Source organism: Dromiciops gliroides, chromosome 4 (assembly GCF_019393635.1).
Source record: "Dromiciops gliroides isolate mDroGli1 chromosome 4, mDroGli1.pri, whole genome shotgun sequence".
In the NCBI taxonomy this organism is placed as follows: domain Eukaryota; kingdom Metazoa; phylum Chordata; class Mammalia; order Microbiotheria; family Microbiotheriidae; genus Dromiciops; species Dromiciops gliroides.
In genome coordinates this window covers 115,153,503-115,170,003 of record NC_057864.1, presented here as the reverse complement: position 1 = coordinate 115,170,003, position 16,501 = coordinate 115,153,503, and the positions used below count along the sequence as shown (strand labels likewise).

Below are 16,501 nucleotides of genomic sequence, written 5' to 3'. Positions count from 1 at the left end.
AACATGACTAATGCAGAAATAGGATTAATGTTATTATGTATATATATATATATATGTGTGTGTGTGTATGTATATATATATATAGCCTGTATCAGATTACCTGCTGTGTGGGGGAGGGGGGAAGGAGGGGAGGGAGGGGAGGGAGGGAGAAAGGTCTGAAATTGTAAAGCTTGTGTGGGCAGGGGTTGAGAGCTATCTTTGCATGTGATGGAAAGAGAATAAAATACTTTATTAATTAAAAAAAAAAAGTTAGTTCATTCCTTCACAATAAAAGTCTTGAAGCAAAGGCAAGTCGATCACTTTTCAAGTATATTGTAAAGGGGATTCTTATTCAGTTACAGGTTGGCCTATATTGCTTCTGTGGGTCCTCCAAATTGATATTCTGTGATTTCCCCTGTGCCAGTGCATGAGATATACAAATTTCATAAATGACCAGTTGAGGAAGAAATGCCAGACATAGTAGGGTAGATTCCTAAGGCTCTTTGGTCCTGCACAAGGATGCTGGATAGAGTTAATAGCTTTCCATGGCAAGCCATACAAAACGACTGAAGAGAAGAGAGGGATGGAGAGATAGGTAAAATAGCTGATAAAGATCACAGAATTTCATCTTTAGAAACTATAATTCTCAACGGGCAATTCAATGACACTGGCCTTGCTTTTCCTTGGGCAGAATATTCCAACCCTGATTCCACCTATTTTTTAACTGGTTGTCCCCAGTCCCTAGAACTTTCTCCTCTTCATCTGTCTCCTGGCATCCCAGTTTCCTTCAAGATACAGTCAGAATCTCAGCTTCTACAAGAAGCCTTTCCCAATCCCCCTTAATGCCAGTTCCTTCTCTCAAAAATTATCTCCATTTTATCTAGCATATATCTTATTTGTACAAGATGTTTGCACGTTGTCTCCCCCCATTAAATTCTGAGCTCCTTGAGAGCAGGGAACATCTTGCACCTTTCTTTGAGCAGCCCAGTCATAGGAAGGCTTAATAAATACTTTGCTGACAGCTCTTTGTGGTGGCAAAGAATTGGAAATCAAAGAAATGCCCATCAATTGGGGAATGGCTAACAATTTGTGGTATATGGATGTAATGGAATACTACTGTGCTGTAAGAAATGATGAGCAGGAGGAATTCAGAGAAACCTGGAAGGACTTACATTACCTGATACAGAACCAGGAAAACATTATACACAGTAAACAGCAACACTGTGTGATGAACAGTGGTGATAGATTTGGCTCTTTTCAGCAGTTCAATGATCCAAAACAATTTCAAAGAAACCATGATAGAAAATGTTCCCGACATCCAGAAAAAAAGAACTGTGGGATTATTAATGCAGATTGAACCATACTGTTTCTATTTTTGAGCTGTTTTTTTCCCTTCTTTTTTGAGGTTTTTCCCTTGTGCTCTGATTCTTCTTTCACAAGATGACTAATGCAGAAATATGTTTAATGTGATTGCACATATATAACCTATATCAGATTGCTTTCCATCTTGGGGAGGAGGGAGGGAAGGGAGGGTGGGAGAGAAATTTGGAACTAAAAATCCTATGAAAGCAAATGTTGAAAACTATCCTTATATGTAACTGGAAAATAAAATACTTTTATTTAAAAAAATAAATAAATAATACTTGCTGACTTAAATCACATCATCAGTGTCAGACTTTGACCTCAATTCCACCGAACAATTATTAAGTGCTCACTATATGCTAGGCACTAGAGGAAGTAATAGGGATTTTTAAAAAGGCAAAAAGTCACTATACTCCAGGGGTTTTAAATCTAATGGGTGAGACATATATAGTGCATATAAAATGGTAAATTAAGATACGTGCAGAACGGATGGAAGGTAACTTGAGAGGGGAAGGCTCTAATAGCTAGGGGGACCAGGACAGGCCTCCTGCAGAAGACAGCATTTGAGCTGAGTCTTAAAGGAAGCCAGAGATTCTTAGAAGAGAAGGTGAGAAAAAGAGACCATTCCAGGCACAGAAAGGAGAGATGGTTAGCAGACTGTTTCTGGATAGGGCAGTGGCTAACAAACAACTTGGGCTTAGCTGTTCAATGTGCAAAGCTGCTTCTGCTAGTCTTGCTTCCTAGTATTAGGAAGTAGCTAGTATTAGCTGTGATGGCTTCAGGCAATGAAAGTTGATGACTCACCAGTTATCAACTCTAGCCAAGGAGGTGGAGCTGTCTATCTCAGTCCGGGTGATATTAATTTCTACCTCTGCTTCAGAGCTGAATTTTTTTTCAGATGTGTAAAGAAAGCCTGAACAACTGACATATATATGATGCCTTAATTATAATAACAGCTGACAATTCTATAGCCCTTGAGAGTTTGTGAAGATCTTTTTCTATGTGGTAGTGATAGGGTAGGTTGAGATTTGGTTATCTCTCTCCTGCTCTACCCACTTACATATGAATTATTTCATTTTATCCTCAGGTATTAGCAAGCTAGTGGGGGTAGATATTAGCAGACATTCTTGCTCCCATTTATAGACGAGACTGAGGCTCACAGTAGTTAAATGGCTTATCTGCGGCCACACAGCTGAGTTTTCAAAACCAGGAACCCCATGACTTCTGTCCAGCTCCCTTCCCATTACACTGTTTCCTCACTGTCTTATACTTGAGAAAATGATTGATGCTGCTCACCCACTATCAATAAGGCATATGTTTATCCAATAAAATGGTGACACTATATCACTCTTGAGTGAGAAAGTAGAAGAAAGCTGGTATAGGATTGCTGTGCTGTTCCCATTAGACTGTCAGCTCCCTGAGAGCAGGGATTATCTTTTTGTCTTACTTGGCACATAGTAGGTATTTAATAAATGTTTACTGATTGACTGCTTCTTTACTAGGAAATACAGTGATCACAGTTAGTAACTAAGATATAACTTTCATTGGACAAGGGGAAAGGAATAAGCATTGATATAGCACCCACTATGTGTCAGGAACTGTGCTAAATGCTTTTCACAAAAATCATCTCATCTGATCCTCACAACAACCCCAGGAGGTGTGTTATTACTTTACCTATTTCTCAGTTGAGAAAACTGGGGCAAACCTAGTCTAAATGACTTGCCTGAGATCATACAACTAGTAAGTGTCTGAAGCCATATTTGAACTCAGGTCTTCCTGACTCCAGACGCAGTGCTGTATCCAGTGGGGCATTAGCTGTCTCTAAGCACATGGTTCACTAGTGGGTGAATTGCATTAATCATCTTCCTCCTAAATGCCATGCTCTCAACAACTACACCACCCAACTAAAGGGCAATTATTCTGCTACCTTATAGTTTCCTCATGGGTTTTTAATTGCCTAACCAAGTCAATAGACAGCTAGGTAGCCCAGTGAATAACAATAGAACTGGGAATGACAAAGAACTGGATTAGAATTGTGCCTTTGACACTTAGTAGCTGTATAGCCTTGGCTAAGTCACTTAACCTGTTTACATCAGTTTCCCCATCTGTAAAATGAGGGAAATCATACTTGCGACACTCATGAAAATGCCTTGCCAAACTCAGGGTAATAGATTTAGAACTGGAAGGGGTTTTAGTGGCCATCTAGGTCAATCCCTTACTTTAAAGATGAGGAAACTGAGGCCCGGGAATGTTAGAGAGCTTGCTTGAGGTCACACACAGTAAGGAGTTGAGTGCTCTGATTCCAAATTCATTCATTGTCTCAGCTGTACTCTGCTCCCTCTCACGTAAAGCCCTATATGAACATCTGCTGCTATGATAATGATCAACCTCTAGGACCCTATCAGCAGTGGCTTTCAGCCTTTGCTTATACTGTATGTTCACTCCTCTCTGTCTCTTTGTCACTTCCAAAATCCTACTTACAACTCAATCACCTCCACTTCATTGTGAAAAAGATTTCCTCTCCTTTGCCATCCAGTTAAGAAACACATTCTGGGATGCTCCCGTTCCCACTGATTATTCTGCAAACTTAACTTCCCAAAATATCCTCTTGATAAGGGTATGGTAAATTGGAGGCATTCTCTGCCAAGAAGTGGTCTAGCTGAATGAATAATATATGAATTTCTCCAGGCCTGTTTGTAAAAATAAATGTACTTCATTAAAATACTCAGGACGCGCCAACCTACCAGCAATTCTCCTCTCCCTTCTTTTTTTTTTTTAAAGGTTTTCATTCCCTTTATTCTTTAAACACTATTCATTAAAACTCTTCCTCTGGCAGGATCATACTGAGTTATGTAAACTAAGAAACAGAAGAGGAGCAGCCAATTTGTGCAAAATGAGATTAAAAATCTAAAACCTTGCAGGCCAGGAGTGGGGTTGGTGGAATGCTTGCTGTCCTCTGATTCCTGGACCTCTCAGAGGAAGCAAAAGCACAGATGCATTGAATTGTGTCCCCCTCTGTTGTTCTAGAAGAGGCTTTAACCAGCGTGGTTCTTTTGGTCTTCCTGGTGCTCTATCAAGGGATTCTTCTCTCTCCTCAGTTTCACGTATTTTGTAATTATCCCACTTGACTTGTTTGAAAACTGCTGGGGGTAGTTTTTGGAAAGGACATTTGCTCTCAGTGAATATTAAAGAAGACAGAGAAACATACTCTCCCACCAATTACCAGCCACAGCATTTCAAAATGTCATGTTAGGTTTTGTTTTTCAGTTGATTCAGTCATGTCCAACTCTTCATGACCACATCTGGGGTTTTCTTGGCAAAGATACTGGAGCAGTTTGCCATTTCTTCTCCAGCCCATTTGACAGATAAGGAAACTGAGGCAAACAGGATAAAGCGACTTGCCCAGAGCTACACAGGTAGTAAGTGTCTGAGGCCAGATTTGAATTCAGGTCTTCCTGTCTCTAGGCCTGGTGCTGTATCCACTGCACCATCTAGCTGTCCTCTTGTGTTAAGGTCCTTGTCAGCAATCTGGGCATTGTCTTTGAATCCCCAAGATACTTAGTTTCATAAGCAAGAAGGATTCCCATTTCTATGGATTCCTCCTGGGATTCCCCCTAAACTCTACTACAAAACCCGAGTACCCTTGCCCATACCCACCACCAACAATGATTGGACTTTGTCTCATTTGTCTCTTGGCACCAGAGACCAGCAGGGTGGCACTGGGCACCACTACAAAGAAGAAGGCCCTGTTACTAGATCTTAGAGGACAATGTTTTAAAAGGATGATTAAGTAATCTTCATTTGACAGGAGAGGAAACTGAGGCCTAGGCGAGTGAGTTACCCAAGGTCAGACAGCTCACAAGGGATCTGAGGCAACATTCTCTAGACTGGACTTTGGAGTCTAGAACTCAGGGCTCACATTTCTATTTGTTTGAGCTGTGGGACCATAAGCAAGCTACAACTTCTCTGAGCTTCAGTGTCCTTTTTTTTTTGGCAGGGCAATGAAGGTTAAGTGACTTGCCCAGGGTCACACAGCTAGTAAGTATCAAGTGTCTGAGGTCATATTTGAACTCAGGTCCTCCTGAATCCAGGGCTGGTGCTTTATCCACTGCGCCACCAAGATGCCCCAGTTTCCTTACTTATGAAATGAGGAAAATAATACTGTAGTAATTACCTCAGAGTTCTTTGTAAACCTTACAACAGTACCTAAAGGTGAATTATTATTATTATTATTATTATTTAGTAGTAGTAGTAATAGTAATTTTGGTGGTAGTGGTAAGAGTTGGAACTAGAACAAAGTGTTCTGAAGACTCCCCAGTCCAGAGGTCTTTCTACTATATCATACCATTTTTGCACTATGAACACTGTAACCACTCCTCATTTCTCCCACAGATTCATCAGGGTACCCTGTTTTAGGACAATGTTTGATATAAAATGTTCAATATAAAACTGCAAGATTCCCTCCATTCTTTTAAGTTTTTTGGTTTTTGTTTTTAACTTTTACATGATTTAGTTCATTTTAGTTTAACTGAATGGCATATTTGAGAAATCTAGGAAGACTGGAATGAACCGATTTCTCAGCACCTTCTATTGGGTGTCCCTAAAGTCTTAGTTTTAATAGCTTAAATTCATTTAAAACTCTGTTAGCTTAAAACTTCACCAAGACTTGGGGGACATATTATATACAACACACAGAATAAGGTTAACAAAAATACCCTAAAATATAGCATAATTCACATTATTCACAAAATCTAATCTTGGTTCTAGAGAACAAATGTTGAAACACTCTTCCCTCCTCTTGGTAGAGAGAAGACAGAATGAAAAAAGGAATTGTTTACTTATGGTGTCAACTCCCAGATGCTGGATCTTTTTTTTTTTTTTTTTTGCTCAACTGTTTTCCTTTGTTCTAAGGCAAGAATTGGTTTGGAAAGTGATAGCATATCAATATCACCTTTTATTTTCTAATTCCTGAATGGCCAATAGCCAGCAGGAGATTATAGTTGGCGTTACAATGAAGTACCAGGCAGCTAGGTGGTATGGGGGATAGAACGCTGGGCCTGCAGTCAGGAGGACTCATCTTCCTGTGTTCAAATCTGGCCCTCAGACACTTCCTAGCAGTGTGACCTAGGACAAATCACTTAACCCTGTTTGCCTCAGTTCCTCATCTATAAAATAAGCTGGAAAAGGAAATGGAAATCCACTACATATCTTTGCTAAGAAAACCCCAAATGGGGTAACATAGAGTCAGACATGACTGAAAAATGACTCAACAACAAAAAGTATTGCCCACATTTTGGTATTTAGAGTCTGGTGGAAAAACAAAAGAGTGGAGCAGATGTTTTGTGAATCTCCAAATATATAAGATTTAGAGAAGGAAAAGATCTGATGACCCACATAGTGCAACCCCTTCATTTTACATAGGAGGAACTAGGACCTAGAGAGGATTTCAGTGAGTTTTTCAAGGTCACACATGGAGCACAGGGAGCAGGGACACTTTTTAATTTTTTTTTTTTTTAGTGAGGCAATTGGGGTTAAGTGACTTGCCCAGGGTCACACAGCTAGTAAGTGTTAAGTGTCTGAGGCTGGATTTGAACTCAGGTCCTCCTGATTCCAGGACTGGTGCTCTATCCATTGCACCACCTAGCTGCCCCTGCAGGGACACTTTTTAAACCCTGGTCCTCCTACTTTAAATACATTCGGCTTTCTAATGTGCCACACTGTATCATTTACAGATGGTCAAGCTGGGGCCTAGTGAAGGGACCTGCCCAAGGCCAAACAGGTAGCAGAGCTTGCGTTCCACCCTGAATCTTCTGGTAACAAATCCAGTGTTATTCCCATGGTAAGAAGCTGCCTCTCATCTCAAACCTCTGCTTGATTTCCACCAAGTCAGTTGGAGACCATATGGATGACGGAGTCATAATTCCAAGGTTTAGCCACCTCTTCAACCCTCAGGAGAGCTAAACAATGCCATGTGGTACAACTGGTAGGCATACACCAGGAGCAGGAGAGAAAGAGGAAAAAAAGCAGCGGGGATGTGGCAGAGTAAGGAATCGTCCCCAGGGATGAGACAGGAATTGGGTGAGGGGAGGGAACAAGCATTTATTAAGTATCTACTGTGTGGCAGACATCGTGCTAAGTGCTTTACAAATATTTTATTTGACTCACAACAATCTTGTAATGTAGGTGCTATTGTTATAGGTAGTGGAACACTTAACTACTTCCACAGATTAAACTAACCTATTCATTCAATAAATACTAAGAAAAATGCACTATTACTGGGGGCCTCTGTGAGCTTAACACTGGCTTCTTTCATCTTTCCCCAAAGTTTCTCATTGCCTACTGTGTGATGCAGCCAAAACTGCTGTCCAGCCACCACATTCCAAACTATTCTGAATAGCTCTAATAAGGACAAGCATATGGGCAAAGAGTTCAGCGTCACTAAATCACAGGGCTGGAAAGGCTTCTTCTCTATAATATTACTGATGAGACATCACTTAGCTTTCTGCTAGAACAGCCCCAGTGGCAAGGAACTTACCTCCTCACCGAATGGTCCATTCCTTTTTTGGACACATCTAATATACAAGACGTTCTTCTTTATCTCGAGCAGAAATCTGCTTCTCTTTTCCTGTAATCTTTACCCATTGGTCTTCGTTTTATTCAACAATTCTCTGAAACTTGGTTTGGGAGATATTGAGTGCAGGGTCTAGAGCTGGCTTCCACTGAAGATTTCTATGAATTAAGACCTTCATTGAAGGTTTTAAAATAGCACTTTGAGTACATGCAATTTGCCAGATTTACTTTTTTCTGGAGTCACTGATGGATGCATAAGTGGAAGAATAATATTTCCACTGGGAACACAACTAATTTTTTAATCCTGCACTTGACCTTGAATTGTAATTTTGTTTTACGACCTGAAATCAACTTTTCTTCTTATGGGACGGGCCAGAAGATAAAAAGCTGTTATCACTCTGATTAAAAGATACTAAATTATGTCTGTCACAGACTTATAATCCAGCTCAATTCCCTCATTTTTTGCAAATGAGGAAACTGAAACCCCTGATTTTGGGCTGTACCGGTATTAGTATATTCTATTCCCAAAAGAGGAAATGAACCAACCTTCAGTGAAACCAGACCCTCCTCCCTCTTGCTTATTCAGGCACGTACCTGACAATCCACATTGCAGTAAAATGCTTGTCTACATCTTCCACATTTTGACAATCCTTCTTTCCTTAAAAAGAAAAAGGGTACTGTAATATCCACCCTGTAGTAGAGATAGGCATAGACACACAATGCTACCCAGTTTGTCATGCAATAATAAATTTGATAACAGAGTCAAGATTTAATTAACCTTAAATTTCCCATTGGTAAATGACATTTCTTCAGAAAAAGATTTTGAGGGGGCAGCTAGGTGGCACAGTGGATAAAAGCACTGACCCTGGATTCAGGAGGACCTGAGTTCAAATGTGGCCTCAGACATGTGACACTAGCTGTCTGAGCCTGGGCGTGTCACTTAACCCTCATTGCCCCACCAAAAAAAAAAAAAAAAAAGATTTTAACCACAAATGCAGTGGTTAAACCCCAGTGGAAATGGCTATTAATCAAGCTGACTATCTATAAGCATTGTTATTATTCAGTCATTTCAGTTGTGTCTTACTCTCTGTGGCCCCATTTAGATCTTTTTGACATTTCCTCCTCCAACTCATTTTTACAGATAAGGAAACTGAAGCAAACAGGATTAAATGACTTGCCCAAGATCATACAACTGTTTAAGGGTTAAAATTCTAGCTAAACTGTCTAAAATATTTAATGAGTGGTCGCCAATAAATTATAAGCTTTAGCAAGAGTTAGACTTTTAAGCATTTATTAAGGAGAATAAGAATTTGGTAAAGAGAGAGAGAAAGGCCTAGATTCCTATCTATTAAGGGAGAGCACATTTCTAGCTCCGCTCTCCACCAGAGTCCAGAGGAAAGAGAGCGAGACTTGAGTGCCAGTCTCTTCCTTCCTCCTCCCACTAGTCCGCGTCACTTCCTGACTCCTGAAGAAAAGACTCCTGGTCTTGCCCTCAAAGACCTTCCCTTCATGGGCAGAACTCTTCTACAGTAAGTATCCAGCAGGTGGCGTTATTCCAATCGTTACACAACTAGTAAGTGTCTAAGGCTAGATTTGAATTCCTGAAGATAAATCTCCTATTGTTTAATATTTAATATATAGTTAATCTAATATAGGATAGAAAAGATTAACAGGGCAGGCCAAAAGTCATAGAACAGTTGTAAGCTTAAAATTTAAAGACTTAGGGGCAGCTAGGTGGTAAGCACAGGCTGTGAATTCAGGAGGACCTTAGTTCAAATCCAGCCTCAAACACTTGACACTTACTAGCTGTGTGACCCTGGGCAAATCACTTAACCCTCACTGCCCCGCAAAAATAAATTTAAATTTAAATTTAAATTTAAATTTACGGGGCAGCTAGGTGGCACAGTAGATAGAACACTGGCTCTGGAGTCAGGAGTACCTGAGTTCAAATGCGGCCTCAGACACTTAACACTTACTAGCTGTGTGACCCTGGGCAAGTCACTTAACCCCAACTGCCTCACTAAAAAAAAAAAAAATTAAATTTAAAGATTAATGACTTAAGAATAAAAAGTTTAAGCTACCATGCAGGAGATCTAGCCCAGGGTTCCTCAGAGGAACATACAACTCAAGATAATAATATCTTCTAATTATCACTCTTGGTTTTATAATACCAGATAATACCCAAACTATCTTACAGGTCTCATATTATCAACCTGGAATGTTTAAACACTCCAAATCCAGGTCACTGACAAAACCTTTTAAAAGAGCACAAAGTGAGTAAATGCCAACCTGATCCTTAAAGATGGCTTCACAGAAAATTTGGTAATATTGACAGCTACAAACACTAGCCAAATAAAATACCTGAATTCAAAACCTCGTCATTTGTTGGTAGGGACATTCTCGAGTGAAATCTCTGAAATGCAAGTTGAAAGACATATCTGCGTATCTCTACCCATACTGTCCCTTCTTAATTGTACTAATCAGACACGACCTTTTGGCTCTGATATTAAAGGTGAGTTTTCTGCAGGTTCCTGCTGCATTGTTTTTGTGTATCCTTATATAACAAGAATTCAACTGCTCCTTTATGACACTTTCTTATGTGTTGCTATGTGCCATGCTAGACACAGACCAGCTACTATTTTTCCACAGAAAATAAAGCCACAAACTAAAACATATACCTAAGCAAACTTCTTTTTTCAGGTTTTTTTCCCCATACCTCCAAAAAGACAAAACAACACCCTTCTGTGTAATTCCTGGATCTGGCAAAGTCATCCTCTTTGTTCACAGAATCATTTGACTACAGGGGAGAGGACAGAAGGAAAATTAGGAAAGTCAGCCACTGCTCCAACTCCACTGCAAAGTACGCTGCTGCATTGCAGCAGATCATAGGTATAGCTTGGTGTCTGCAGGATGGCAGACCTGACTACCCCAGCAAGAGATCAGAGTCAGTCACCCCTGACAGATCCTTCTCCATGGGGGGGTGGCGGGGGCGGGGGGGGGGGGAAGAAGAAAAATCAAGCTGCTAAAATTCTTTGCTCCTTCTTGTCAGCAAGCGGTAGTCACTACATTACTCCCACAGAATCCAGCAAGTTTTCCAAAAATGCTTCTGTTGGAACTAAACAGACTGTCTTACAGTTTTCATGACAGCGCTTGAATCCCGAGAATCAGACAGCACAATGTGTGGGAGAGAAACACATTTCAAAGCTGAAGCATAACAAACATCCCAAATTTGCAGGTCTAAAAAAATTGCCAAGAACACACTAATCCAGCCAAATGTGGCCCTTGTTTCTAGGCACTTCTGGATACAAGGACATGATTCCTTCATATCTATCCAGGAGTTATCCAAACTCCTCTATTTTGGGGGGGGGGGGCAGAGTCACAGGTTGGTTAAGCATTCATTCAGTGCCTAAGAGTGGAGTATTTAGGTGGTAGTAGTAGTAGTAGTAGTTGTATGTGTTTGTGCTCATCTGAGAGTGCTGTGTGGGATTGGGGAGAAGAGGGGTGCAAAAAACAAAATAACAAAAGATAACTTTCTCACTATCCTGTAGCTTATACCATATTTGGGAGAATCAGACTCATAAATGATTCATAGCAATTAGCAAGTCATTGGTCAACAAATGCACAGACATAATTCAAGACAGCCAGCACTCATTTCACTGCTCCATGCTGCCTCCACTGTCCTCAGTTCTCTGTAATGGAAAGCACAGAAGCTCATCTCTCCCATTCAGTACAATCAATCTCATTCTATAGAGCCTCATTAGTCCACAGGTTTTGGTTATCCCGATTGTCAAGTAATGGCCTCTATGAATACAGTGATGTAATACTGCAGATCTCTCACTGTAGCAGAGAATGCTGACTGGCTGGATTGTTCTTATCCCTAAATACCAGTATTTTAACAACATCTTACCACAGAGTCTGTGTGCTGGAGCTGGCTACCAAATGGACTTCTGATTCTTTATTACTTAAACGATTTCACAAGCTATTTCTCTTCTGTCAAAAAGAGGAGAAACTTGAGGCAATTACTGTCACTAATTCAGGCAAAAATCTGATTTTGTGTGAAAAATTTCAGGAGGGGATAAAAAAACAAAACAAAAAACTATGACCCAAAACCTGAATTACCCTGAATTATCTGGCTGATTGTCTCAAGTCTTTTTTCAACTAGGAGAGGCCTGAACTTTCATAGTTCTAGTATCTCAGCTTTGAAATAAAGCCTAACTGGGCTGGTATGTGAGTGGGATAGGGCTGGAGGAGAAAATGTTTAACATTGCTGACAGGGAAGTTTTAGCCCAAGTAGTTAGTTTATTAATTCTGTCTTCCAGGAGAATGAGTTTTCTGAATGTCAAATCCCTAAAAACTTCATAGGGGGGAATAAAAGTTTGACTGCAGTAATTATCAATATAAGATTTGTGAAACATATTCATGAGAGCACAGGGTTTGCAAACATCTAATGCATTTTACAGAGATTTTAAGCTTATACGGAATCTTCCAAGTAACTATTGGAATCTAGGTTCTAATTTTTAATTTAATCGTGTCCTAGCCTAGTACTATATGTTATGTTCAATAAATCCTTAACAGATTTGATTGAATAAATGAATGAGCAGCCTAATTTTAGGCTCTCCTCATTAAAAGGATGGTTGGAAAGAGTCACTGATGTGATGCGACTGATTGAAGAGTCTTAAGACACTTCAATCAATCAACAAGCACCTATTAAGTGCCTTCTATATTGCCAGGTAGGCCCTATGCCATGTGTAGCAGGAGATTACATTCTCCTGGGAGAAACAACAAGCACATCAGTAGGTTTATACAGAATACATACAAAATAAATATAAAGTCATTTTGGAAGAGAGGGCATTAGGAGCTGGCAAGGGGTGGGGGGAAGATCAAGAAAGAGTTCATGTTCAAGTTGGTGCTTGAGCTGAATCTTAAATGAAACAAGGGGTTGTAAGGGATTGCAGAGCTGAGGAAAGAGTATAGAATACAAACCATATTTCAGGAATGGTTACAGATACTGCAAAAGCATGGAGGGAGATAGGAGATGGGGTATTATGTGTAAGTGACAGCAAGGCCAGTTCAGCTGGCCTGCAGGGAGGGAAGGGGAGTAATCTAAGATGGAAAGGCAGGTTGGAGCCAGGTTGTGAAGAGGCTTTAAATGCCAAACTGAAAAATATGTATTTCATGTTGGAGGCAATGGGGAGCCACTGAAATTTATTTTCTGCAAAGCAGAATATAACTATTCTGAAAGGCTGAGCTGCATACATTTGATTTATTAAGTTGCTTAGATACAGTAGTTGAATTTTGGGAAATAAACACAGATGCTTACAGTATCTTTTTAGTTCATAAGGAAAGTATCCTGGCAACCAGTTTTTAAAGAGGAAGCTATGGATTCCTTTTATTCTTCTGCCCCAGCTTCTAGCTCAGGACTTAAGACTGAATATTATGGACTCTTGTCCCATTCATTTGCTCCCTCTTCTGCCTCCTCTTTCCATCTGGGAGAATGAAGTAAAATGAACTTTTTATATTCAGCATTTTTAAAAAGATACTTCTAATTTGAAATTTTTCAGGTCACCCTTAGGTTTAAAAAAAAAAAAGACAAGGGTGGGGATGGCGCACAAACTACTAAAGCACAGCCTTATTCTTTTTTTTTTATAGGATTTTATCTTGTCTTTCCAAAGCCTTGGTCTTACTGGCACATTTTCCCTCTCCCCCTGCTGGCATCAAGGTGTCTTTGAACTCTTAAAGTATGTTCACATAAACAATGTGGGGGGAGGGAGGAAAGGGGATGGTGCCCTGGGAAAATACAAACCTGCTACTATTAGAAAGAGAACTTGGAATACACCACAACTGTTCAAGGAAATCAATTTGAACTGAAAGAAAACAAATTTGCACAGGGTGATTAATGTCCTTGCTTTTAAAATTCCAAAGCCTCGAACCCCCCAAAGTCTGCAATGTAATTAACAAATCCTGCTAGTTAGGGCACTGATTGTCACAAGTGCTGTTGGTCTAGATAAAAAGAAATCTGATCATACAGGCACCAAACACTTTCTGAAATGAAGCTTAGCAGGTTTTTCCATGAAAGAAAACGATCCTAGCATGGAAGGGGGTTTGTAGTAACAATGACTTTTCACCAAAGGTGGTAGGAGATGAGAAATGACAGGCAGGGTCTGCAGAACCAGGCAAATGAAAAGAGAAAAGAGCTAGATCTACAAGGTAACCCAAGAAATAAGAAAATAGGAAACAAAATTAAGCTCTCACGTTTCTTGTGGGATGGTGTAAAGAGGCTGTCCAACGTGATTTTTGAGTGAAATAAAAGTTGAGGAATATTAGACCCTCATTTATTATGAATGATATTGGAGCCCAGGACAATACTTGTGCTATAGACTATCTGTGTCATATAGTGAGAGGGATGCACAATTTAATCCACGGTATAACTGAATCAGTGTGTGCAGCAGGGTGCTTTATAACAGGGCCTTACTATACGTTTATATTAATGCAGACCTTTGTTCTTGAGCTCGTTAAAATTTAGAGTCCAGTTCCTCTATAGGAGGCAGGTACCTTTTAGGACATTAAGGTAGAAACTAATAGGTTTTCCCAACTATTGGAACTGGTGCCATGATTTATGGGGAGGAAGCAGGGCTTGGTGGTCAGCTCATCCCCTGAATAATAAGAGGTGAAACTTCATTCATTCTGACTTCACTGATGAGGAGTGTGTGATAATTCAGACCCCAGCTCTGCTGACTTTCATCTTTGTGTCACTAAGCAAGAGTGTAAATTGGTTCTCATCTATTTCTTAAAGCACCTGCAGCATTTTCTAAATCTTACAGTTCTGCTCCCATCTTCCCCCCCCTTCTCTAGTGTTACAGTATATCCTTTCAAATTACAAAATTCTAATGCTTAAAAAACACTGTATAACCCAAATACAGAACTTCTTCAAATAGGCTTTTCTATCGTTTAGAAAAAAAGCTATTTTGTCCTTCCTTAAAAAAATTATTATTTTCTTCCTCTTCCTGCAGTCTTCTATAGGGATGAAGAGAACTGCTATTCTCTCTTCTGCAGAAGCATAAGTAGTATGGGTTTTTTCAGGGGTGGGGTGGGGATAAATGACAATATTTCTAGTTTTTCCTATTTGTGTGTTGCTGCCCTAGCAAGAAAAGAATTCAATTAATATCACTTAAATTATTTCTTCCAGTATTCCTCTCAGGCTAGCTGCATTGTAATAACAAAACACAGGTAACTTCAGAGCCAATGCCCCAGGTGAGTCAATGTTTGGTCAGCTGTTTTGCAGCCACCCCTGATGTAGTCTCCCTTCTTCTCTTTCCAAGTTGCACATGCTCCTATATCAAATATTAGAGACAAGAGACAAAGAATGCCTTCTTAATTCTAATTCATATATAATGCACCCTTTCTCTGCCCTTCATTAGGAGAGCAGCAGAATAGATCTCCTTGGTTATTTTCCAGTATGAAAAGCCAGGTTATGGATTTTTCCAAAGCACTTGCTAGCAATTTCCTTAAACAAATATAGTTTTCAGCTAAAGAGCCTGACTATATATACTTCAATGATTTTCTAGATTTCTTTTGATCCTTCTGGATTTTAATAACTACTTTGAAGCTAAGAATATATCTATTAAAAAGGGGTGGGGTGCTTCATTTGTTGATTGACAACAGCCAGGGACATTCAAATCTATTTGGGCTCCTTTTGTATAGTCCACATCTGTGTGTAAACTCCTTCCTAAGCAGATGTAACTTAAAGAGAGTGATGCCCAGTGGTCTGAGCCCCTGGCTGAACATCAGGAAGGCACATGTTGGATCTGAGTCTCGACTTTACAGCTCACTAGCTGTTAGACCTTGGACAAGTCCCAAACACTCTGCACCTCTGTCCTCATCTGCAAAATGGGGGTGTTGGACTAACATGTCTAAGATCCCTGTCAGATCTAGGAGTGTGTGCCTTCTAAGATACCTTTCATTATGTCATTCCCTTCTTTAAAAACTTTCAGGGATTGCTTACTCCTCTGAGGATAAATCTACTCCTCCTGGTCTAGAGTTGCTAATCCCTCTTTACTCCTTTCCAAGTGCATGAAATGTCCTCTCTTTTCTTCTCCCATTGTTGGAGTTCTACTCCTTCTTCAAATCCAATCTCAAGCCCTATTTCTTTCGGTGAGACTTTTTACCTATTACAGCCCACACTGTTCTCTGCCTTCCCTGAACTCTTTGAGAAGCAGCATGGTATAGCCCAGAGGTGGCAAATTTGGCAGCCTGCTCCCAACTGGATTAAAAAGTAATTGGGTGGGGCAGCTAGGTGATGCAGTGGATAAAGCACTGGCCCTGGATTCAGGAGGACCTGAGTTCAAACCCGACCTCAGACACTTGACACTTACTAGCTGTGTGACCCTGGGCAAGTCATTTAACCCCCAATTGCCTAGCCAAAAAAAAAAAAAAAAAGTCATTGGATGGGGCAGCTAGGTGGCGCAGTGGATAGAGCACTAGCCCTGGATTCAGGAGGACCTGAGTTCAAATCCGACCTCAGACACTTGACACTTACTAGCTGTGTGACCCTGGGTAAGTCATTTAACCCCCAATTGCCTAGCCAAAAAAA

At 40.2% G+C, this 16,501-nt stretch overlaps 1 protein-coding gene across 2 annotated transcripts in view; it reads right to left on the bottom strand.

The window, feature by feature from the left end:
• The window catches only part of SMYD2 (SET and MYND domain containing 2), a 94,014-nt gene that overhangs the window by 57,370 nt on the left and 20,143 nt on the right, over positions 1-16,501 (bottom strand). Inside the window, exons 1-2 of one of the 2 annotated variants that reach the window (XM_043964051.1) lie at positions 10,628-10,698; positions 8,506-8,569 (exon numbers count right to left, since the gene is read on the bottom strand). In XM_043964051.1, coding sequence (XP_043819986.1) covers positions 8,506-8,569; positions 10,628-10,683 — 120 coding nt within the window. In that variant the 5' untranslated portion in view covers positions 10,684-10,698. Of the gene's footprint in view, positions 1-8,505; positions 8,570-10,627; positions 10,699-16,501 lie in introns of those variants that run through there. The other variant, XM_043964050.1, reaches the window with a different exon arrangement.